At 35.2% G+C, this 25755-nt stretch overlaps 1 protein-coding gene across 1 annotated transcript in view; it reads right to left on the reverse strand.

The window, feature by feature from the left end:
* Positions 1–347: 347 nt before the first annotated feature.
* The window catches only part of LOC122794104, a 1019538-nt gene continuing 994130 nt past the window's right edge, over positions 348–25755 (reverse strand). Inside the window, exon 11 of the mRNA XM_044062251.1 lies at positions 348–2400. Within this exon, the coding sequence (XP_043918186.1) occupies positions 2388–2400 (13 nt within the window). The 3' untranslated portion in view covers positions 348–2387. The remainder of the gene's footprint in view (positions 2401–25755) is intronic.

A 25755-nucleotide genomic window follows, 5' to 3' on the forward strand; every position in this document is an offset into this window, starting at 1 on the left:
ACTTTGTCATCTCAGTATACTGACCTATGCTGTAAGCATCATTTCATCATACTGTACTATGCTCTGAATCATCTCAACATAATGTACTACACTGCAAGCATCATCTCAGCAATTCTAGCACCAAATGATTCACCAAAATCCATCTTTATTAAACTTTCTTTGGGTGTTTTATGTGCACCTGTGCACCTTTCTGAATTGTGCAGCAGTTGTTTTTATGATCTATATATATATATATATATATATATATATATATATATATAAATAATATATCTATATTTATATATATATATATATATATATATATATATATATACACACATATACATACACACACACACACACACACACACACACACACACACACACACACACGCACAGACACACACATGTTTATTCATTTATGCGCATGCACAAACACACATGGACCATGGTACATATATGTTTCCTTTGAATGCTAGTTGTGTTTCTTTTTTGATTTGTTTCTTTTAACAATATAAAATGAGATCAGGAAACATTTTATTCTTTCTTTATTTATGTATTTATATATTTATTTTTGTTTTTTCCTTTTCACCAGTGCCAGCCTACAAGATAAGGTGAATTAATGGATTTCCATTTCCTGACTTCCTTGCTTAGCAGTTATACAGCCATACCGTGCAGTACAGAGGATGCAGAGTAGTTATAATTACTAAATCTGAAGCAACTCTCCACATATGTGTGTGAAGTCAAAATAGATGGAAGATGCCACCAGATGAGGGAAGAGGCAGACAGGAAAATAAAGTGAATTGACTTCTTGTGTGTAAAAAGGCTTCATAATTTAAGGCTGCTGAAATTGTTGTGCTATTCATGCAGACCCAGTTTCACATATGCAGCCTTTAAATATCTCTGTGTACCAATGTTATCAAAATGTCAGCAGTGAGTAATGTAAAGAAATATGTGATATGTTAGGTAGACTGCAGATATAATCAGACCAACAACAGCTATGATTTTGTGCTAAGAAGTACACCGTGATGTGCTGTAAACACAACTATGTGATGTGAGGAAATATGAAGGTGTTGGGAGTGATTACTACTACTACTTTTTAATGAAGAAGGAGAGGTCCTGACAGTCCTGAGGAGGATGACTCATGAAATATCTGTCCTGTGCTGAAAGCTGTAAGTTACATCTATGAAGCTGCTGATGTGCAAAGTGTCCATGGAAAAGATAATGGTAACATGTTGTTGTGCAGAACACTCTCCTGGTCATAGCCGGAGTACAGAACAAGGTTTGCAAATTGTTGAAGAAGTCGGGCATCTTGATGGGGAGTATGCAAGAGAGTGCCAATATGCTCAGGTCACAGAAGTATAAGATGATTAAGATGCTCAGCTAGTTATGGTGGAAGAAGAGAGAAACAATCTAATATAGTCCTGAAAATATTGCTATGTGAGCTGCTGTGGTGGTATCCAGAGATAAAGCCATGAGTACGGCCTAGCTGACCTGGGTTCGATTAGTGACTCAGGTGATAGAGAGAGCATCAGGGAAGGAATAGGTGTGCTCATTCAAGGTGGGAGTGTGCTTGTTAATATGCACCCAAAGGGGATGGTTATTCTTGAACATAATCAACAAATGTGGGGGGTGGGGAAGGGAGTGGGTGGGTTGTAAGAAAAAATCCTCCTGGATGGAAGTACAGATGAACCGATCCCTTAGGACACTCTCATGACCTATGACTGGCCCCAGCAAAAATAAAGTAAGTCTGGGGGGGGGGGTTGGAGAGTAGCTGGTAGACCCGGTGTGGAGATTGGGTACTGGGGGCTTGGCTGGTAAACATAAGGTGCAGGGGGACCAAAAAATGCTGCTATGTTCTTAAAATTATTTTGTAAGTCTTGTACAGACATTTTTGATTACAAAATAGACAAGGAAATGAGTTATCATAAGTGAAAGACAATTATCATAAAAAAAAAATTCATAAAATACATAGTGCATAGTGTGATAGGGGAAATGTCCACAACAGTAGTACAAGGAAAAGGTAAACGCAAATAAGAGAACTATGTTTGGACAGCTCCAGAATGAGGGCTTAAGCACACATGTTGGCAGATTCACTATTTGGTCTGCTTTGTTTTAATGTATGTTAGTGCATCTGTATTATAAAAACATAAGCCCGGGCACTGTTCCTTTCTCAGGATGCAAATGGCATCATGATCACATCTCTAAGTGACCATGAAATTCCTGCTTAACAAAAATCACCACTTATTAGTTATAAGTACACTAGCTTTCTAAACTAGACACACAGTTTATCTACATGAAGTTGTCACATGTAAATGATTCTTTCAAGAGAGTATATGGTCTTGGCATGAAACTGATTAGAAGAATGGAGTCAATAATGCTCTATACTTGCAGAAATTGGTGATGAATCACAGCCCAAACCTAGAAAAGAAGATAAAAAACATGATCATTGTAAAAGCAGTGTAGGACAATATGTTGATCTTAGAATCATTATAATGACTTACACAAACAGTCTTGTCATTGTTATGTCTTCCACTAAAATAACTTCTGTTAATATAATACAGTATTAATTTACATAAGCACAGTGTTATGGCATTTCAGAAAACAGCAAAACGTTTGAAATGAGGCTGGTCATAACAGTAGCTAAAGCAGGCATACAAGATGTAAAGATTAGTTACATCAGCATAAAACACGTGAGAAACAGCCTTCAATGTCAGATGAATTATTTGTGATTTTCTATAGCGAGACTTCCAAGTTCCAGATAAAACTGTATTAGAACATATATATGCCCCTTTCTTGAGCCTTTTGTTCACTGTAATGAAAGCAAATGCATATGGATTCACTTTTACTTTGAGTCAGCTGTAACTGAACGAAAATATAACTGAAACAACCAGAGAACACACTACAGTAATGCAATATTTTTGCTACCCCCTCTTTCATTGTCGTTAATGACTTCTATTTAGGTTAACGTCACAGACATATGGATTGCTATCAATGGTACAAGAAGGGAATTGGTTCTTTATATTGCTTAGAATCTGCCTTTTATACTTCTCCATCAAAAGAGCTGATTAAGCTTAGAATTGATTACTGAAGTCTAACCTCACCAGTTTTGAACAATGGAAATTCAAAATGAGCAGTGATCCATCTAGACTGCCTGTGAAGTTGTGTTGTATATGATGATGCTGTTCATTAGGTCTTATTTTCATCTCTATTGTTTCCCCATTGGGTTAATAAAGCCAGCAATTTGTTTCCAGACAGGACAAAGCCCAGTCCCACTATTAGTGCTTATTATGGGATATCCCTGAGATGAACATTGTGTGGCTCAGTGAAATTCATGCAATATATTATTATAAATTACTTCTTAAAACTTCCATCACTTAAACCCAAAGTATAGATTATTTACAAAGATACTCTTCTATGTGTTGTGTTATGTGAAATTTGTAGTCTCAGAATGAGCTTATCAGGAGAGGTCTCACACCTGGGAGTGGCCAAGTCAGAATACATCTAGAAGAGGAAGAGATGACAACCCCACACTTTGTAGCAGCAACAATGTTGTGCTTGGAATCACTGCAAACAACTAACACATACTAGAAGGAAAATAGAAAGTAATGCATCCTTGTTACAGAACGCATTAGGATACAAAATGTAAAATGGGATCACTAGGGTAGCATTTTATGTAGACCAGGACAGTTTAAATGACATCTGCTCAGTTCTCTGAGCAGGCATGTGTATGGGAAGCAGAGACAACATAAAATCACATAATACTTTGCATTAACCTTGGAAGCATAATCAGTCACAGCCTGAGGTTTCTGGAGAAGTAGAGCAACTTATATCAAAAATATTGAAAAAGGCAGATCCCTAAACTCAAAAATCAAATGTCATGACTAGACCAACTGCCCTGGTGGCATGCCAAATTAAACAGGATATACAACAAAAGAAAAAAAACATGGCAAAAATCAAAAAGGGTAATTCCATTAAGGCAAAAACTATCTTATCAAGCTAACTAGGCTACTAAGAGGAGTAATTAGGTCAACCAAAGCCAATTCTGAGGTTAAGATAGCCTTCCAGGTGAAAGATAACCATAAGGCCTTTTTCAGCTATGTCAGAAACCTCAAGGTCAGCATGCAGCAATGTGTTGAACTGGTAGCTAATGTTACCACATTCACTAAACCTGGTGATATAGCTAATCTGTAAGTGGAGAAATTCAGTTCTAAGTTTACCCCCTCACACCAGCAAATATCCCTCAAAAATATCCTCAAACATAACCCCTCCAACTATAACTAGGAAGCATGTACTGGCTGCAGTCACTAAAACCAGGAACACAGCCTCAAAGGTCCCAATAACATCATAGGATGCCTCCTAAACAGTCAAAATATGACTTATCAGGACTCTTGACTCATTGTTTAACTATAGTTTTAAAACAGGCTTTGTGTCATATGAGTGGAAGACTGTGATGGTCATCCCCTGTCGTAAAGAAGGATCTTCAATAGATCCTGGAAATTGCAGATCCATTAGTTTGACTAGTCTTATTTGCAAAGCCATGGAAATAATTATCGTAGACATTTTCAACAAGGACATAGGGGACCTCTAGACATGGAATCCATCCCAGTTTGACTTTGTCAAAGGAAGGTCATGTTTTCTGACTCTAGTGGATTTTTTTTGAAAAGGTCACTAAGGCAATGGATGAGTAGAAAATGGTGCATACTGTCTACCTAAGGCTCGCTAAAGCATTTGATACAATACCCCACTCAAACATTGTTAACAAACTTATGGAATCAGGTATAAACCCCTTTATAATACACTTGATAACTAGCTGGCTCACTGATAGGAACCAGGAGGTTAGAATCAGTGAAGCCACCTCCACAAAGACGCCAGTCACCACTGGAGTTCCCTACAGTTCTGTGCTAGGCCCACTCCTCTTTGGCTTCGACTTCTCAAATGTCAAAGTGAATGTCAAAGGCTTCTGGCTAACCAAGTTTGCAGATGATTGCAAACTGTGAGCAGTCATTGAATCCCCTCAAGATGAGAACACCATTCAGGAAGGTATAACACAGATAAATGGTTGATGCCAAAGACATTACTTAAAACTTAGTACCAAGAAATGCATTATTCTACCTTTTGGGAAGTTGGCCACTCCAGGTAACTATGTCCTCAATAAAACACCCCTAAAAGTTGATTCCCTAGTCAGGTATCTGAATACTCATGTAGACAGTAAACCAGCCTTGGACCATCATGTGTACAAGGTAGTAAGAAAATCCTTCGATGTCTTACAAACAAGGGCATGGCATCTAGTTTCGGAAAGGTCATCATACCACTGTACTCAGCCCTCATCAGACCCATCATAGAGTATAATGTTCTCTTTAGTATGTACCTGACCAGACACATGCAGCATCTGAAATGTTCACAAAGGTTCCTTACAAAAAGAATACTTGGAGTAAAAGCAATGTCCTACTCTGATTGTTTCAAAGACCTGTCTCTTTACTTGGTATCATACAGACTTCTGAGAGGTGATCTTTGCCTGGCACTGCTTTGATGAACATTTTGCACAACTGCAAAACAAACAGCATCAGAACTACTAGATTAACGTACCTAAATTTTGCTTGTGACATAAATAGGACATGTTGGAGAGACAGATGTGTTTCTCAGAGAATTCCCATTCTCAGGAACAGGCTCCTTATCTTTATGAAGCAGAGTTCCTCCCATCGCTATTTAAGTGCAACTTGGACCAATGGATGGATAATTGAAAAGTCACCACCGGACTGGTGCCTATGTCTCTGATGGACAGAGGCAGTCAGTAAATCACCCTCTATATCACCCTCTATATAAATCAAATTTGTGGGTCACATTTGGTTTGCATAGCTAGGCTTATAAGGGCCCTCTTGGCTGCTAGTCTAGTATACAACTAAAAACCTATGAAATTATGAACCTATGAACAATGAACTCCAGTGGAGCTTTGATTCAGATAAATTCACCTCACAGACTGTCTGCTTTTGTGTACTCTAGTAACCATATTAAAGAGGAATGCTAAGTTGCTTGGGGACCTACTGAGTCCCTGTGGCTTGTGATATTTAAGCAGGGTTGATGAGCATTAAATAGATGGAAAAGCTGAGATAAAATATATTAGCTGCATCTTATTATTAGTCACTAATTTATCATTCTGTTTTCCCTTTTCCTGTTACATTGCTGAGATTATTTAAAATTTCTATTTACTGAAGTTTCAGAGCAGCAAGAAAACTAATTAGAAACATATAGATAAGTAGTAGCAAGCATCATACGAAGAGCAAGCTTTATTGTAATTCAGCAGAGATTTTTTCAAGAATTGACACAGATGTGTGATTGCTTGTTTTTAGAGTGTATTATTTCTAATGTGTAGATTTAACTTTTGTAATTTTCCAAGATTAGTATAAGCGTTTGGATTCCTATGCCATTTGCTTGTTTGCCCTCTAAGATTTAAATGTCAGTTTAATTTTATGTACTAATGGTTATAAGATTCAGACAAACATGCTTCCTTTCAATCTTCACTTTTATGAGTGGTATAGACAGTATTTTCCTGAAAAGAGTTCAAACAAAAGAGGAAAGTTTAAGTGCAGTGCAGAGAGATTTAGGTTCTACAATACAGCAGACATGGTTGTTATGACAATTTCATCTGTGACTGGCTAACTGGGTCGTACAGTGAAATATATCTTCATTGCACAGCAACCAGCTAACTTGTACCTTTATTCATTCAATGAAATGTGGTGGGGAATTTGCCATGAATATGAACTTAATCAAGCAGGGATTCCCAGTCTATAATTGAACTGATATGTATGGGTTCATTGACAACCTGATAGAGTCCATGAGAGGTTATATTCTTTTATATTTCTTGTGAATGCAGAACTCACCCAGTTAGCTTAAAAATTGCTGTTATGAGATGATTAGGCTTATCCATCCATGTGTGTGATCAGGTACTCTACAGTTTCTATAAGAGATCATGGAAGCAGACAAATTCAGTCCCTGGTTTTCCTATATGTCCAGTAAACACCTCCATCAGTATTTATTTGAGGTACACAGTTGAGATGGCCTTCTCTGAATCAACCAATGTACAAATTAGTTCCTTAGAAATAAGTTGCAGTGTATCACAATGCATTTTCCAGGCCTGTTATTATAGTAACATAGACACTGATATAGCTGTAAAGGTGAAATAATCAGATGATATTTCAGCCAGGTTTCTCTGAGCATAATAATGTATAAGCAGTGCCATAGCAACCGTGCCTTGAATTTCTCCATTTTGTTGACTTCAAGTTTATTAAAGTTGAATGACTATATCACATAATGATTAAAATTAGGCTATAGTGCTGCAGGTTGACAAGCTCTGATGAATTATTAGTGTTTGCACTTTTAACTAGTTTCAGTGTTCTCATTTAAGTAATAAACCCTTTACCAGCATAACCAACACCTTAATTCCCTTTTGTCTAGTTAGACATCTTATTACAAGGGATTTTAACAGGTGACATAACTTTTGTTTTTGATCTGTGGCCCTTCTGCTTATTGCATGGCTAAAGACATACTTCCATGTGGGTGATTGCAGCTTGCTTTATGCCTGTTGTTCCTTACAATGAACTAGTGTTTGTTCCCGTTTAGTGGCAGACAAGATATGCTGCTGAAGGGGCTCATAACAGAATTTTATTTTTGTTTTGCAGGGCTATGTGGAAAGGTAAATAGAATTAGTCCAAAAAAACAGCAGCTGGAGAATGATTAAGGTATCGTCTAACACACAAAAGCAGCAGTGGTATGTTAAAGAAGAGGAAATCACAGCACAGTAGAATTGCAGAAATGATTTCATCCACAGAGATAAGCATTTTCATGTCTTATTGACACTTCTTCAGATCTTAAAAAGATGTCAATAAAATCTACATTTAAATATCATCCAAGTCATGCAAAACAGCCAATAATCTTTAGCAAAATATTGACAAATTGAGATCAATGTTCATATTAGTCATTTATGATGCCTTGTAGTTCCTATTTGTTAGTTTTTTAGGCAACCTGATTGGTCACTATGTATTTCACAAAATATTCTTATTGGTCCTATTGTAAGGGTCTGGGTGATATGGATTGTGTCCAATAATGCGGTGGTGGTGCTGCGGTAGTGTTCTCGCCTCACAGTAAGACGCTGTCCGGTTCAATTCTCAGCTAGAGTGTCTTCTGCGTGGAGACATGTGTGAATGGGTGTACCTTCGTTGAAGGTTGTGCGTCAGAGCTGGCAACTCGGCATGTAAAAATCGACTGTCAATCATTAGCAGACCGTAGTTACTCTGTGGCGACCTCTAACCGGGAAAAACTAACCGGGACACAACAACAACAACATTTAAGAATATTTATGTGATTTAATTGGTTGATATTTTGCTAAATATTTTTATTGGTTGTTTTGTATGAATTGAATGGTAATTAAATGCATATTTTATTGATATATTTTTAAGATCTGAAGAAGCGTCAATAAGATGTAAAAGCGCTTATCTCTGTGGAATAAATTGTTCATGCAATTTTTCCATGCTGTGGTTTCCTCTTCTTTGATATACTACACAGAATTAATGGCAAAAACAGATAAGTAGTTATAGATTGCCTTACTACTACCTATACTGGCATTTGGCCAGTACAACAATGGCATGGTTTTCTTGCTAATAAGACACCAAACGTTTGCAATTCCTGGTCAGAAGAGGCACACATAAGGTGGATAAATCTAAACTTCTGCAATGCCTGGTCAGAAGAAGAAACATATAAGGCAGATAAATCCAAACTTTTGCAACTCCTGGTCAGAAGAGGCACACATAAGGTGGATAAATCCAAACTACTACAGTAACATCTATAGAGTTGGTTTTATAGAGGCATTTTGTGTAGTTTTGGTAATATTCAGCAGGTTACAGAAGTCAGTATTCAGCCGAATGTCGATCCCTTCCACAGCAATGGTGGAGCAAAAAAGGTCCCTCACATAAATATCAGAGTTCCACTGTGTTTCCACATTTAATTAGCAAATATGGAGAAGAGCAGAGAGACCATTGCTAATTCATGAAACACTTGTACAATTATTTGCATAGGCTACAACAGTCTACACATTATTTTACCTTGTTAGTTCTGTCTGCTAGGAACTCTGTGGGTCAAGTAATTGTGTCTGCAGATAGCTCCATGCAGATGAGTCCCTTACCAAACACTGAATGACAAACCATGTCAAAGGGCAAATACTATGACAATGGCTATATTGACACTTTGCATGCTGGGAAGAAGCACATCAGTACTTTTTGACAGGGCTATGCACCAGTAGTGAATGTTACATAAAGATTTTCAAGACTTTGATATATGTTAAATACTACTTGCAATCTCACTTGCTGTAGGGATTGGCACCTCCCTTACTGATATATGGGATAAAACTAAGGGGTCAATGATGTGACATGGCAAAGGTAATTCTTTTAGAGTAATTCTATGTTTAATTATCTCCATAATAATACTATAGTAAACATCACAAGTCAAAGCTCTGTCACTACTATGTGCAGGTGTCAAGCCTGATGGAGTAACTACTTATAGATGACTGACTACAGTGCAGTGGGCAGTCTGCCTGCTGAGTATCTACTGTATTGTTTTACGATTACATGTGCTGAAATACCAGTTTGGTATTGGTTTTCTGACTTATTGCAGTGTCCTCTAAGTACATGTGGACACCTTTTCTTTTTACAACTACCTGTACTGTGACATATGTTTAGGATTATTATTAATCTGTCAATGAACACACCTGTAGCTTGGAAGGAGTGAAAAAAGCCAGTTATCGTTTAATAGAAAGGCATTATTTTAGGTCATTTTAGAAACCTTCATACTATTTGCTTCCTTTTCTATCCTAAAATAGAAATAAGTGCAGACCAGTGTTAATTTTGCATGGGACATTGGAGTTGTTTTGCTCTTTCTAAGGTATTTTTGGAATGTTTGCTAACAGAGCAATTGAAATGTAAGTTGACGGCCTCTGCTTTTTTGTCTTATTGTGGACTCATACTGACTACTTGTGTAGTACCTGTCTTAAAGTTTCTTAGTATTCTACTGAAAATAATTTAATCTTTTTCAGAAATTCTTATTTACTTTTGATATCCGAGTAGCTATTTTTCAGATGCATATATTTTATGGATATATATGCATACATATAAAAAGAAAAATATACTTTTTACCCTTGTCTGATATCTTTCACACATCAAACTGCTGTCATATATAAGGATATGCTAGTCATCCTGCATCTGCTGTTAGCTGGTGATTTACAGCCTAATCCATGACCCACCTCTCATTCATCCCTTCATTATAAAATCCCCCACACTCATCCTAACACTCACTGTAAACATCTACAAATAAGTATCCTTAACTGCTAATCAGACTGAATTCTAGGTTGTACAGAACATCATTTATATCTGCACCCTTTCTGAATCCTGGTTAAAACCCCATTTTACTATCTTGCAATCATATCTTCTTAACAGCTTAACAGTCCAGCACAAAGTCTCCCTCATAAACTCTATCTAACCTTAACAGCAGTGTACTACCATCCTAGTCACCCAGAAGGATTTTAAGGATGTTATCCAAACCATATTGAGCCTAATAATAATAATAATAATAATAATAATAATAATAATAATAATAATTATTATTATAAAATAAACTCCACATATTATGTGGCATAAGCCCTAATTCCTAGACAACAGATAAACATGACCTAGATAGTCTCTTCCGTGAATTCAGTTTATATCAGTTTATCATTTAAGCTGCAGGGCCAAACCTAAACAGTCTAAAATAATGTCTGTCTCTCTTAGATATCCGTACAACTACTAAACCACACAAGTGAAAAACACCCACATTCAGTCACCTGAATTCAGAGATCACTGTTCCATCTTCTTTACTTAAAACACCTCCACCACTTCTTAGGCTCCCAGCCAAAGAATCTGGCACTATACTTATAAGAGAGCACTTTGAAACTACTCTCTTGTCATTCCCCTACTTACACCAATCTTCTCACTGGGCCTTCATCTCCTCTCTTTCCTGTTCATCTTAACTACACAATGCCTCCTAACTTGCCAGTCACCTTTCAACTTTCACTTTAAATAGTCGTACTTGTCTTGACCATATTCTGTCTTCACGCCAGCTATTTTAAAGAACAAAGGCATAGTTTACAGTTTATACTCTACATGTAGTAACTGTTTACAAAATCAGGTATCAGCTAGAAACAAAATGCATCAACTGTGTTTAAAATATAACAACTGTCTACAACATAATGTCTCAGCTATAGACAAAATGACAAGCTGCTATAAACTATGGTTAAGTTCTAGTAATGTTTGTATTAACTGGATAACTCTGGATATTCTTATTATTACCTTGCATAACATGAATGTATAGTTATTATTGCTTTGTACTTGTGCTATGCACATAGGTAATTGCCACTGGACCAACAAAGGTCATAGCTGAAAAGGGTCACAGGGCTGGTACACCTAAATGATTAGCATATTAGCATATCTGAAGAAGAAATAAGGGATCTAGAGACCCAAGCAGATAGTCAGCTTTCCTTTGATAACCATGTTGCCAAAGTGGTTAGAAACTCCTTCTATGTGACCCATCTGATCATGAAAGGGTTCGCATCAAGATCTAAAGATGTAATGGTACCCCTCTACTCTTCCCTCATCAGACCCATTATTGAGTACAATGCACCAATTGGAATGTACCTGGCTAGACATTTTCAGCAGCTGGAGAGACCACAGAGGTACCTAACCAAGAGGATTACTTGCCTCAAACAGTTGCCCTATGCAGTATGATTGAAAAAGCTAAGACTGTTCTCTGTTGCATACCGCTTTCTCAGAGGCGATCTCTGTCTAACGTACAGAGCCATGTCCAACCCAGAATTGTTGAACATGCTCCATCTTAGCAAAACCAAATCTACTCGAGCTACATGCTCTAGGGATATAAACCTCAACACAACAATGAATAGAACATGCTGGAGGGATAGATTCCCTTCACAGAGACTTCCCTTACTATGGAACAGGGTCCCGATCTACATAAGACAGAGCCCCTCACTATCACTCTTCAGGAGGAACCTTGATGAGTGAATGGGTAACAGAAAGTTCACACCGGGGATCATACCAACAGCACTACTAGATATGGGGCAAGTGTACTAGCTGCTAGTACAAGGGTCTAGGGAACTACTAAAGGGGTAGTGAATACCGCACAACGTGGCTGGGCTAATATATGCCTTCGGGCAGATAACCCAGTACCAACCTATGAACCTATGAACTATATTCAAATAGATATATAAATAAAATAAATTAATACAAAACAACATGCCAGCACACACACACACACACACACACACACACACACACACACACACACACACACACACACACACACACACACACACGCACATGCACTACACACACACACACACACACACACACACACACACACACACACACACACACACACACACACACACACACACACACACACGCACATGCACACACACAAATATACACACACACACACACACACACACACACACACACACACACACACACACACACACAGACACACACACACAGTCAGTGTCACTGATGATGCCAACAGCATTAAGCTGGAACATATTTGACAATATCCCCAATGTTAACAAAGTCACCCAATCCTCATGTTTGCCATCACTAGCAGCCAAAATCAATTCTATCCTTGTCAACTGCATCTACAAAAAGCCAACAGCTATCATGGCTGTCACCTAAACGTTGCTTCCTGCTCAAGCAAGGAGGCACTGCTGGATAAAAATGGAACACCACACTAGACCCACATGAACCTGCACTAATTCTACCATTGTTTCTGGGACTTCGAGCCATTGCAGTACTGCCCAAATCAGCTTTATTAGGACCTTTTCATATGCTTTCTCCAAGTCTAGGAATGCCCAATTGGACTCTTTTCTCATCTCTAGTTTCTTCTCAACTATCTGTCTCATTGCAAATATCAGTCCAGCTGTGCTGCACCCTAATCTGAATGAGAACCTCTCATCTCCCATCTTACTTTTTACTACTTTCGTATCCGTTTATCAACCACTCTCTCCAGAACTTTCATGCAATGTGACAGGAGTTTGATACCTCTGTACTGCCCACAGTTATGGATGTCCCCTGTAATCTTGTACACTGGCACAGGTATGCTTATTCTCCAGTCATCTGGGATACACATTTCTCTCCAGACTGCTGTGAATACCCTCAGGATCTATTTCTCCCTTATTTCACCAAGCATCTTTATCATGTCTGCTATGGCCTAATCTGAGCATGCTGCTTTCCCTGATTTTATTTTCCTTAGTGCTATTCTTATTTCTTCTAAGGTGAGCTCCTCTTCTTCTCTCATTCTAAGCTGTGTCTGGGGCAGTACAGCTTCTGTGTTTTTTTTTTTTCATTCAGAAACTACTGGAAGTACTCCTTTCATCTGCCTTTGATGTCCTGTGGGCTGGTAAGCAGGTTGCTGCTGGTATCCCTTTTGATGGGTGTCTGACTACCTTCATTATCTTTCTGTCTTTGCCTTGTAACCTGATACGAGTTTATTTGTGCCATCTACTGAGTTATTTTCCAGAAGCTGGTAGTGTGCCTCTGATGTCCTGTTCTTTGCTACTGCAACTTTGTCAGCCAACAAGTATTTCTCCCTAGCCCAGTCTGTCTTCGTTTTCTCCCACTTTTACTTGCATTCCTTTCTTTTGATGACTTCCTGGACTTCTGCATTCCACCACCAGCTTTCCTTATGTTTCTTATTTCCATAGGATTGACCATATATCTGTTCTGTAGTCCTCACACATGCTATTTTGAGGCTCGGCTATTCTTCTTCACCTCTGCCTATTTCCTCTTTTTCTTGGGGGTGCTAGAGCCCTGAGTAATTCCTTGAACAGTTGTGCTTTCTCTAGAGTCAGCTTCTCTTACCCCTATAGGGCACCATGTAGAGTCTGTGCTGCCCACAGCTCCATTCATTGGTGAGTTTGAGATGAAAAAACTCAGCATAAAGATTCTGTGCTAAGATGGCAGACTGATTGCAGCACTTTTTGGGAGCTCCATAAAATTACTCTAAATAACAGGAAATTAACTAAGTTTCTTTTGAAAAAAATATCAGACAACCTTGGTCAACATTACTACTACTAGTATACTAATTTTGGAATATATTCATCAAAAATTTCCTGTCAGAATTATCTGAAGTTTAAAACTATTCTGGGAGAATGAGTGGCTCAAAGAACTCTCACTCAGAAACTTCTCAGAGGAAAGAAATTCAGCTGATGTCTTCTACATTACAAGAGTTATCATTAAAAATGGACCATTTTAAAGACAACTTAGAAAACCTAAAATAAAGCTGTCAAAAACAAGCTGAAACTGTCAAAGAACTGATACAGCAACACCAAACCAAAATATTAAAAATCAAATAGTCTCTATCTGACATAGAAGGCTTAAGGAAGAAGAAATGCAGGGAGATTTCCTTCAGCAACAAAATAAATGACTTACCAACAAGGTGGATGATTTAGAAAACAGAGAAAGTAGGACAAACATAAGAATCTTTGGATTACCTGAGAAGACAGAAGGTGATGATATCATTTTATTTTTAAACTCTTGGTTACCTGACTTTCTTGACTTAAAAGAGAGCATCTCCTATGGCATAGAAAGGGCTCATAGAGCTCTAGGGAAACCTGTTTCTTCATCATCTACCTCCACGCCTAGATCTATTGTAGTAAAATTTCTTTCCTACTCAGACAAAGAATTAATTCTTAAATCTGCATGGAGAAAAAGTCCACTGAAATATAAGCAGAATCATATTAGGTTTGATAATGACTATTCCTCCAGGGTATTGTAAATGAGAAAAAAAGCCTGGCCACTTGTGAAATTACTCAAGCAAAATAAAATAAAAGCCCAGCCAGCATATCCTGCAAAAATAAGGATTTTTTTCTCAAATGAAATGAGAACATTTAATGAAACTGAAGAAGTAATTACTTTCATTAGAAATAACAACATAATATCAGTTCCAGAAGAGATGGATTGGTCTTCAACTACCTCTCTGAAAAGATCTCCTGAGAAAAACACTTGGACTGATGTGAAGAAAAAGAAGCAAAGAACTGAGACAAAAAGCACTATCTCTACCACTTCTCTCAAAGAATCTACTTAGGTTGAATTTCTTTCTAACATTAAAAGACAGGTACAGTATTTATTTTATCAGTAACATCACTATTTCTTATACTGTTCCTACATAAATGCGTTATGTGCTTTATGCTTAACTAACATCTAAATATAATACTCAATGCATACATGTGCTTTATTCTTAATTAACATCAAAACATAATAGACAAGAACAGTTTACTTGATATAGTTATCTGCTCATTAACAAAAGATGGTAGAATTTGTAGAGAACTGTTAAGTAGAACTGTATTTATTTTTTTCTCTCTCATCAAATCACCAAAAGTGGGAGATTAGTTTTATAATAGATGTTTATGCTTTCACTAATATATTATTAATGAATAATAGGAGTCATGGTTACATTTGTTATTATCTCCAGATTGAAATGCACTTTCAAGTTGTTGGAAATAGATATTAGTGGTTCATTGCAACAAAAGCAGTCTCATTATTTTTTCTGTTAAACTGCCTTTTTGTTCAAAGATAACTTGCTCGAGACAAGAGACTTTTGACACTGACTCTGTGTCTCCTGCGAGCATGCGAATGTGATCTTCACATCATATTAACTGTAAAACGCTCGTATATCATTAGTTCTTAAGAAACGAGCATTGCATTTATATTAAGACACAGTTTTGGAAAAAAAGTAAAATAATAATTCTACATAAAGTTAGAAGAAGGAATGGATTAAGGAAGCTACAGTAGCATCTAGTGGTTGATGTTTCACTTACGTTGCCTCCTTGATTGAAATAGAAAGCATTTCTTGAAGGAGTTGATATGTTTCTGTCCGAGCCCTCTGTTAACTTGTTGACTGAGATTGGGCAATGTTAGGGTTAGTTCCTAACATGAATAGCTTCCTGTTCATACTACTGAGAAAATACATCAGCGACATAGTTATGCTTCTATACAGGCACTTCCTTATTATTTTAAAGTGATAGTAGACCTCCTAAATGTTTAAACTTGGCAAAATAATATTAAATTAAAAAAAAAATAAAAACGTTGGTGAAGGTACACCAAGGAAGTTTGAATGTGCTTAAAGCATACCATTAGCACTACTAATAAAACAATCAAATGACTGCTATGAACCACACATGCTTGAAACATCAAGTAAAATGAAACAGAAATTACTCAGAACATATTAGTTTCAGCTTCTAGTTAGTATAAAGGAGCATTGATAATGAGATTGCAAAAGACTTCAATTTAAAGTAGTAAGGGGAGTATAATTGGGCTTGGAACATCTTGATTTAGTTTATACTTTAAGGAAAATCTAAAATGGAAGTATTTAATTGGAAGAGAGACACTTTTAATAGCACTCACAAATGAATTTACCTATATGTCTTGTCTCTTACAGTCTAATCAATCCAGGTTGCATGACTGAATAACCCATAACATACTTATTAATTGAATGTAGCAAATATTTGGAAAGTCACAATAGGTAGAATAGATATCTTACTTATACTATAATAAATACCTGTACTCTGAATACCATATTATTGTTATTACATAGTAACTGAGATGTGTAGCAAAATAAACTGAGCGTCCTGTTTATATATTATCTGTAAGTAATGAATCTGTGGCTCTCTTTATTGTGATAGGAATCTAAATATCTACAAACTGTGATATTCCAAATAGGATCCATTCCAAATTAATGATAAGTTGCTTTTTCAAACTGGAGATATGAGAATAGTAAAAAACAAAGCATATTTATTCCTTACATACAAACTGCTCTGTAATGTAATGTTATACCAGAAAGTTGTGTCAGTCATGAGTCATTTTATAGAGTTTCTTGTGACATATGCTGTTAAACTACTTCAGTGAAAGTACATAGATAAATTATAATTAACATATGTATATGAGGAAATGATATTATATTGTTACCTACATTCAATTGTACTATAGTAAATAAAAAGTCACAGAGAAGCACTTGTACATTATCGCTTCAGAAGTTATATAACATGAGGAAATATTAGTCTCTAAACATTATTAATGGAATTTGATGATAAAAATACAGGAAAATATACCTAAATGTCATATAATTTGAATAATCTTGACAAAATGTTCAGGTAGATAAAAGGCTTGGAATTGAAGCATTTATTATATTGTGAGTAAGGTGATGATATTATATAATTACTAAACCTATTATATGTCATTATAGAAACTATTAAACAAATGAAAAGTAAATGCCTAACCTATACTGACACTATTATTAACATGTTTCTAATAAGTCATATATTGAATATTTGTTCTATAAAAATTCTTTAACGATGCAAATATTCTAGATCAACTTAATATCTATCTATGATGTTCTAATTGTACAATGCAAAAGTTGGAACAAATGAATTTACATATCTGGTTTCTCACATAATGACTTTTAGATTGTAGATACAGAAATTAGTATGACATGTAATTACATGATTTAATCACAAGTATTGAACTTAGTTTGCATGGAACATAATATAACTAATCTTAAAATATTCTATATGTCATTCTAGATAATAAAGTTGCTTCATGCATATTATTATTATGCTATAAATAGATGTTTTATGTTTGGAATATTTTTATTTTATATATGGAAAATACTATTTAGTTACAATTTCATATCTTATTACTTGCTGATATTATTATCATTTTAACATCATAAATGTTTATCCTACTATGGAAACCAATCTAAAATTTAAGATGTAATGATTAATATTTATCTCATTCTTCCCACTCTAAATTTATAAAAAAATAAATAAATAATTTGCTCCAAGACTAGAAAATAGAGCTTCAAATCTACTTTGGTCTAGATCTAATTTTGGAAATGAGGGTTTTTCTGACTGAACATTTTTGTTCTGTCAGATTAGGAATGTTTATCATTCCATGTTTGTTTAAGGGTAATTTATCATTCTTTACGTACTTTTATTTGATTTTGTCCACTTTACATATGTTCTCTTTCCCTTCTGGCCTCAATTAAACTCAATTTTACGTATCTCAAAAGGAAACAATAAACTGTCTTCTATATTTAATACATGTAAAAAAGTCACCCAAAACTTAAATAACAAATTACTTGGTCAATATATTTATTTCAAATATCTTTTAATTGTAAATAAATAAGATGGATATAAAGTTAATTTATTTAAATGTGAACAGTTTAAATAATCCAAGGAAAAGATCAAATTTACTCAAATATCTGAAAGTAAACAAAACACAAGTGGTATTCTTACAAGAAACTCACTTTAAAGCTAATGATAAGTTCATATGGAACCCAAATGAATATCTAAGATTATCTAATTCCTCATATAGCAAAAAAAAAAAAAACAGAGGGGTCTTAATATTATGGAGTAAAAATGTCACTAATCCTCAAGTTCTATACAATTATGAAGACAAAGAACATCTTCTATCAATAGTAATTTTAAGATTTAGTAATAGAATTTGGACTTTGGTAACCTTATATTGGTTTCCTGGTATAGGAGTAGGGACAATCAAAAAACATATCGGTCTTATCAATAAAGTCTCAAAGGGTAAATTAATCTTGGGAGGAGATTTCAATTGTACTTTAGATAGTTTGGAGACTACCAACAAAAGACCTTTTTGTATCACTTCAACAGGGAAAACACTCAAAAAATGGGTAGACAATTTGCAACTATTAGATACTTTTAATTTCAAGAATGATAATTCATTAGTTTTCTCTCATAGTGATTATGAATTTAATACAAAAACAAGAATTGATAAAGTCTTTGTATCCCAAGACTTAAAATGAAAATATCCTATTTTCTATAGTCCCTTGCCCCTTATCAGATCATAACTCTCTTATTCTTGAAATTCAAACTGATTTTAAGAGATTGACTCTTACTAAAAGAATACCAGCCTACATCACTAAATTAAAGCATTTCAAACCATGGTTAGATTCGGAAATACAATATTTCTTAGATAAAAAATCATACTAGTAATACAAACATAGTCATTTTATGGAACTCCTTAAAAGCTTACCTATATGGTAAAATTATGTCATGGTTCAATAACAAATTAAAAGGATGGGAATCAGAATGAATTCATATTCAGAAACAAATCTTAGAAATCAACACTAATGTTCTGAAAGATTCAATTAGTAATAAAATAAACTGGAGAATTAAATAAGAAATATAATGATATTCTAACCCATAAAACCAATTTGGCTTTAGAAAAAATAAAACTAAACACCTTTTCTGTTTCTCCAAAATATATGCATAACCTAGCAATGAGATTAAAAATACAATCTACTGAAAATAATGTCACAAATATAATCCATGAAGGGGAAAAAAACAATAAAAAAGTCTCAGACATGAGTGATATTTTAAAGGCATTTAAACATCATTATAACAGAACATTACAACAAAAAGATTAATTTCATAACAAATCAGATCTAGGCTGGATTCAGTTAAATTAAACAAAATACCAAAAAGTCTAACTATGGACATTCAAAAACAAATAACTCTCAAAGAAATTAATGAAAAAAATAAAGAAAGTATAAACAACAAGGCTCCAGACATGAATGGAATCATAATTGAAATATATAAATTATTACCGACATCTGCTATAACAATTATGCAAAAGGCACTAAATGAATCATATATTCCACCTTCATGGAGATATTCTTTAATTACTCCCATATTAAAGGAAAATAAAACCCCCTCTCTCTGCAGTTCGTATAGACCAATCTCACTGCTTAACAATAATTATAAAATTCTAATGTCTATTCTGGTTAATAGAATAAAAAAATGCCTTGATTCATGTAATAAGTGAAGACCAAAATGGTTTTATATATAACAGGCATGCTCATGACAACATTCAAAGAATTTTAACCATAGTGGACATTTTAAATAGAGACAAACAGGAGGCCCTAATAGTTGCTTTAGATATTGAAAAAGCCTTTGACTCATTGAATTGGAACTATCTTTTTAAAATCTTACAAATTTATGAGTTTTTTAAACAATTCATTACTTTTATAAAAAACATTTATAAAGACAATCTAGCTTATGTTAAATTAGGTCCATTCACATCACAAGCTGTTGAAATCACTAGGGGGACAAACCAAGGATGTCCCATGTCTCCAATCTTGTTTGCTTTAGCAATAGAATTATTTTCATCTGCAATCTGTTTTAATCCCAAAATTAAAGGCATTAATATACTTGACCAATTCAATTCTAAAATAATGCTCTTCACTGACGATATACTTCTTACTGTAATTAACTCAGATGATTCATTACATGAACTAAGCTTATTAATTGAAGAATTCTATCATATATCAGGTTTAAAGGTTAATAGTTCTAAGTCAAATCATTAATTGTTAAATAAAAAAAACAGCACTAATACTATTGCAGATCAAATAATTGGGAAACAGGTTTCCTCTCTAAAATACTTAGGAATTACATTATGTGAAAATTTAGAGCTAACTTTAACTACTAACTATAATAATATTGTGAACACTCTAAAATTACTAATGAGAAATGGAATAAATTATATTTAACATTTGAAGATAGATTACAGCTATAAAAATGATTTTACTTCCAAAAATAAATTATGCCGCATTAGCAATTCTGATAATTCCCAGTAAAAAACTGTTAAAGGAGATAAATACAATTCTCATAAACTTTCTATGATAACCAAAAAGAAATAGAATAGCTTTCCTAAATCATATTAGACCTTGGGAATTGGGAGGAATAACATTTCCTGATTTAGAATCTTATATTATTAAGCTTCCATTTTCAAAATGGTTATAAATTGGTTAGATCCTAAATTCTCTTCTGCTTGGAAAACTTTACATACGATTATATTCTTAAATGAAAATAAGCCAACAAAAAAATTACAACTAAATGAGCAAAATAATAAACTTTGGCATATTCTATGTATTAACTTGCAATATAACATTACTAAACCTACCAACCTAAATTATATAAATTATATTTAGGAGTTTTGTAAATAATAATATTGATGTTAAGTTATGGTTACAGTTATTATTTCCATTTGGAATCACAAAAAACATCTTCAATAACATTCATATAAGTACTCTTAATGCATGGAAATTAAAAAAAAAATACATGCTGGTACCAATATATGAGAAATTTGATAGTTATGGATATATGTCAATTAATTAACACATTTGACTTATCAAATTCAGATTGGTTAGCTCTTAGTAGCCTACTTCCCTATGTTCATGATCTATGCAGAATGATTAATAACACTTTTTTAAATCTACACCTAAACTTATATTTCTTTTACATGAAGTACTATATAACAATTTTAATTGGAAAAATTTAACTTCAAAACTATATAAAATCAACATTGTCTACAAAGCTACTCCTAATCAGAGATTTTGGAATTTTATTTTGAAAGATCATCCTTTAATGTTAACAAATGAGAATAAATCTAATCTTTTATTTTCTATTAAATTAACCTCCAACACATAAGTTTGGAAAATCATCTCGTGGAAAAATTTGTATAGAGTTTTTCATACTCCCAGCAAAATAGCCAGATTTAAAAGATCAGATGATATAACATGTTGGAGATGTTTAATAAAATGTAAAGCTGACTGAACTCATATGTATGAGTGTCCACTTATTAAGAAATTTTGGGATGATATTGATGAATTTTTACAAGTCATTTTCTCAGATTCTTTTAATTTGTCAAAGTTATTAATTCTTTTGAATGTAAATGAAACTATTGTTATGAAAACATTTGATCTTTATCTTCTCTGGACTATTTTGTCAGTTGCAAAGAAATGCATCACAAGAAAATGGAATTCTTCCTCCACTCCAACTGTTGAGGATTTTCTAACCCTGTTGAAAGATGTTGCATTGTTGGAAACAAGAATCAAAGAAATTAGAATCTTTCCTAGGAAAAGGCTCAACAGTCCTTGGGATAAAGTCCTCTCACTTATTGAGACACTTAAAACAGACACAACATTACCTAATTGAAGAGGTTAGGAAGTATAACAACCTCATTTAACATGTGTAACTTTCTTAATTTGTATCATCTGATTGTCTTTCCTTTTATAGTTTATTTGAGGCCATTTGCACATTTGTAAATAGTTTATTTATTATTGTGTGAAATGTAAAAGTTTATCATATCTATTTGGAAAAAATAATAAAAATCTTTTGAGTAAAAAAACTTAGCATGTTTTATGGTGGTGGGAGGAACCCCACAGAGACACAGGAAGAACATGGAAAGTCCAAACAGGCACTGACTGGAGGTCAGAATTAAACCTTCTACCTTCTGCATGTGATGTGCAGACCTTAACCATTATGCCAGCTAGTCTCAAAGTCTACCATCAAAACAACACTTCTTCCATTCCTGACATACCACAACTCAACTCCCTCCCTTTTATTTAAAATAGTCTTTCATACTGGCATAGGAAAAACTACATTTGCTCCTACCCCCACCCTGGCTCCCCATGGCCTGATGGTATATTCCATTGGTTTATCAAGCACCATGCTAGTTCTGTTGTTACTCCCTTGCAGCTCCTCTTTAACCTTTCACTGTGACATCACACCCTCCCTGACATCTAGAAGACAGCAATAAATATATCCCTCTCCCTAAATGCAAAGAAAAAAATCATCACTAGCTCTGACTTTTAACCAATATCCTTTCTCCTTCATTTTGTTTAACTTCTGGAAAAAAATCCATCAACAACAAACTCACTGTATACATCTACAGATATAATATTTTATTATCCCACGAACACATTGTTAGAAAAGACAGAAACACCCACTCAGACCTAAATATTCTGACTGACTCAGTAAATACAGACACAAGGTAATCTTGCAAGAGTTTTCTTCATAGATTTTACAATGAGCTTCAGAGTCCCATGCTCTGGGACTCACTGCTACCCAACCTAATTAACAGCCTCACTCATCCCAGCTTTGGCTGTTTCATCCTTGTTTAGTTTGTTAGTTGCTTAAAAGATAGAACCTTCTCAGTTAAATCTAGTAAGGCATTTTTCACACCACAGCATATTACTTTAGGTGTCTCACTAAATGTCATTTGTGCCCTCTACCTCTTCAATGTTCCCTTTCCACAGACCTTAACATTGTTAACCTCATACTACTTTCTGAGGACCCAGTGCTTTTCAGTTCAACCCCATCCTTCAGAAATACCAAGCCACACTTAGCAAATACTCTCACCCTAAATATGTAAAAAAGGTAAAATTAAGTTCTTCATGTGCTTGCATACACTAAGTAACCTGACACCATATACAACCCCTTATACAATAACCAACCCACTGATAATATCCTTTTCTTTAAATGCCTCCATGTCATATTTTACTCAGCCTTGAATCTATACTTCATATACCCAATCTTAAAGCCAAAATTAACACAACCCAGTAGCCAGTCGCAATCTTTCACTACATAACCATTGTTATCAGAAATGCCACAGGCAAAAATAAACTACTACCACAAACTGAATATGCTCTCCCTCTATTCACCTATGCCTGAAAAAATGAGAAGTATCTTCAAACGTGTACCAATAAGATCTGCCGCTTTATTTTTCTTTCATCAAGAAATGAACATCACTGCATTATCCTTCAAAAATCTAACTGGCTTCCAAGACTTGAATGAGCATATCTCATCTTTTTCTGCCTTATGCAGAAGTAGTTATATACTTATTTTATTCTCACTCTAGCACATGGACCCTCTGTGAGAAAAAACACCTCACGTCTACTACACTACCAGTCTAACAATGCTGTAGATGTTCTCTATAGGCCTGCTAATCCTGTTCATCAACTAATCATATGTCCATAGGTACACAGGAATGTACTAGGCTAAAGACCACCAGGGTCATTATAATCCTAGCTGTATAGCCCAACCCAACTGTGTCCTTGTGTATCATGGAGATTTATTAGGAGTGGTATGTTAGGAAGTTTCTAGAGGTTAAAGAAGGTAGGAAAGTGTGGGTATTACTGTCTGCCTCTGCCTGTTAGAAATATGAGGGGGCAAGGTCCAAGGTGAATTTCTGATTTCCTATCTATTGGTCAAGGTTACATTTAAATAGGGTTAGAGATGGACTCTACTTCACATGGTTTGAAAGCCTATTCCAGTGCATGATGATCCTCTGAGACACATATATCTGTCTCACCAACATGTCTTATTTATGTCCCAAGCAAAATTTAAATGTCTTCTCCATTTTTACCATGGTCTGGAACTCACTGTCCCCAGAAATCTGCAGCATGCAGAAGTAATCCTATTAAGACTACTTCAGTTTTTCAGAAAGGAAGGTTTTTCACTAGTCCCACTTTAACCATTCAGCAATATCTTAAACAGCCCTACCTCCTGCTTTCACCACTCTCATTCTATACTTCTCTGGTCAGCTTCTCCTGCTGTTAACTCCCAAGACTTGTATATGTGTACATATATATATATATATATATATATATATATATATATATATATATATATATATTTTTTTTTTTTTTTAATTATTGCTGTGTTTATTTGCTAGTCCCATATTATTACTGTATTGTTAAATCTGTTCCACTCTCTTCTCTAAATTTTCTTGCTCTGCTTTTACACTATTTTTTTTCCAAGCATGATCACTCCACTACCCAAGGCAAAACTTGCATACATAAAAGCATTCTATTATAATTATAAACAAATGCTTCAAAATATGAGGCCACCAAATTTATCTTCATTTGTCTCACCGCTCTCTACATTCCCCCCACTTGATTATATCAAAACTCTTGAAAACATCCTGTCCTGGTTCTCCTCCAATACAAAATTGAAACCTATATACTCGGTGATACCAACATCAACTGGAGCTCCATTAACTCTGAAGCCCCTTCCCACACAATCAACCTGTACATGTTCTCCCAAGTAATATGATCTCCAACCAGACCAAATAAAGATGGTACCTCTGGTACCATCATTGACTGGATCCTAACAACTCACCCAAACCTTATCACCAACATCGGTACATTACCCGATCCTCTCAGTGATCACCTACCAGCCTTCACCGACCATCTCCCATTTCCACTGCAGAAACAACACCACTATATCCAAACCTGCAACCTCTCCTCTTTCAACCCTCTAACTTTCTCAGAATGCCTAAAGCATACTGACTGGTCCCCCCTTAAAATCCCTTCCTTAGATGATGCCATTTCCTACGTTAACCAGTCATTCCTAAACCTTCTCGATCACCAAGTCCCCCCTCGAACCAAATGCATCAAAACCAATCCCTGTCCATGGTTATCAAAAGACACTAAACTAGCCTTGCACCAAAGGGATAATAAATGGAAATAATATCAAAAACATAAAAACCCTAAGACTCTCCTAGAGTATAAGCAACTATGTAACTCTGCAAAAAGACTAATAACTAAAGACCACAAATCCCATTTCTGCAAACTCCAGTCCCTGCACTCAACAAATCCCAAAAGATTTTGGGACTCCATCTCATCTATGCTGCATCCTGGCAACAAAGAAAAACCCTGCCCAGACTCCAACCTCTCCAACCTTGAAACAGTCAGCCAGTTCAACTCATTCTTCATAGAGTGCATAGCTAAACTATCAGCCTCCTTCCCACCCCCCTCCTCCATCACCACCACCTCGTGCCCCAACCACCACCCCAATCATCAACCTTCCTTCACATCTTT

Source organism: Protopterus annectens, chromosome 2.part1 (assembly GCF_019279795.1).
Source record: "Protopterus annectens isolate FY-2018-M chromosome 2.part1, PAN1.0, whole genome shotgun sequence".
Classification (NCBI taxonomy): domain Eukaryota; kingdom Metazoa; phylum Chordata; order Ceratodontiformes; family Protopteridae; genus Protopterus; species Protopterus annectens.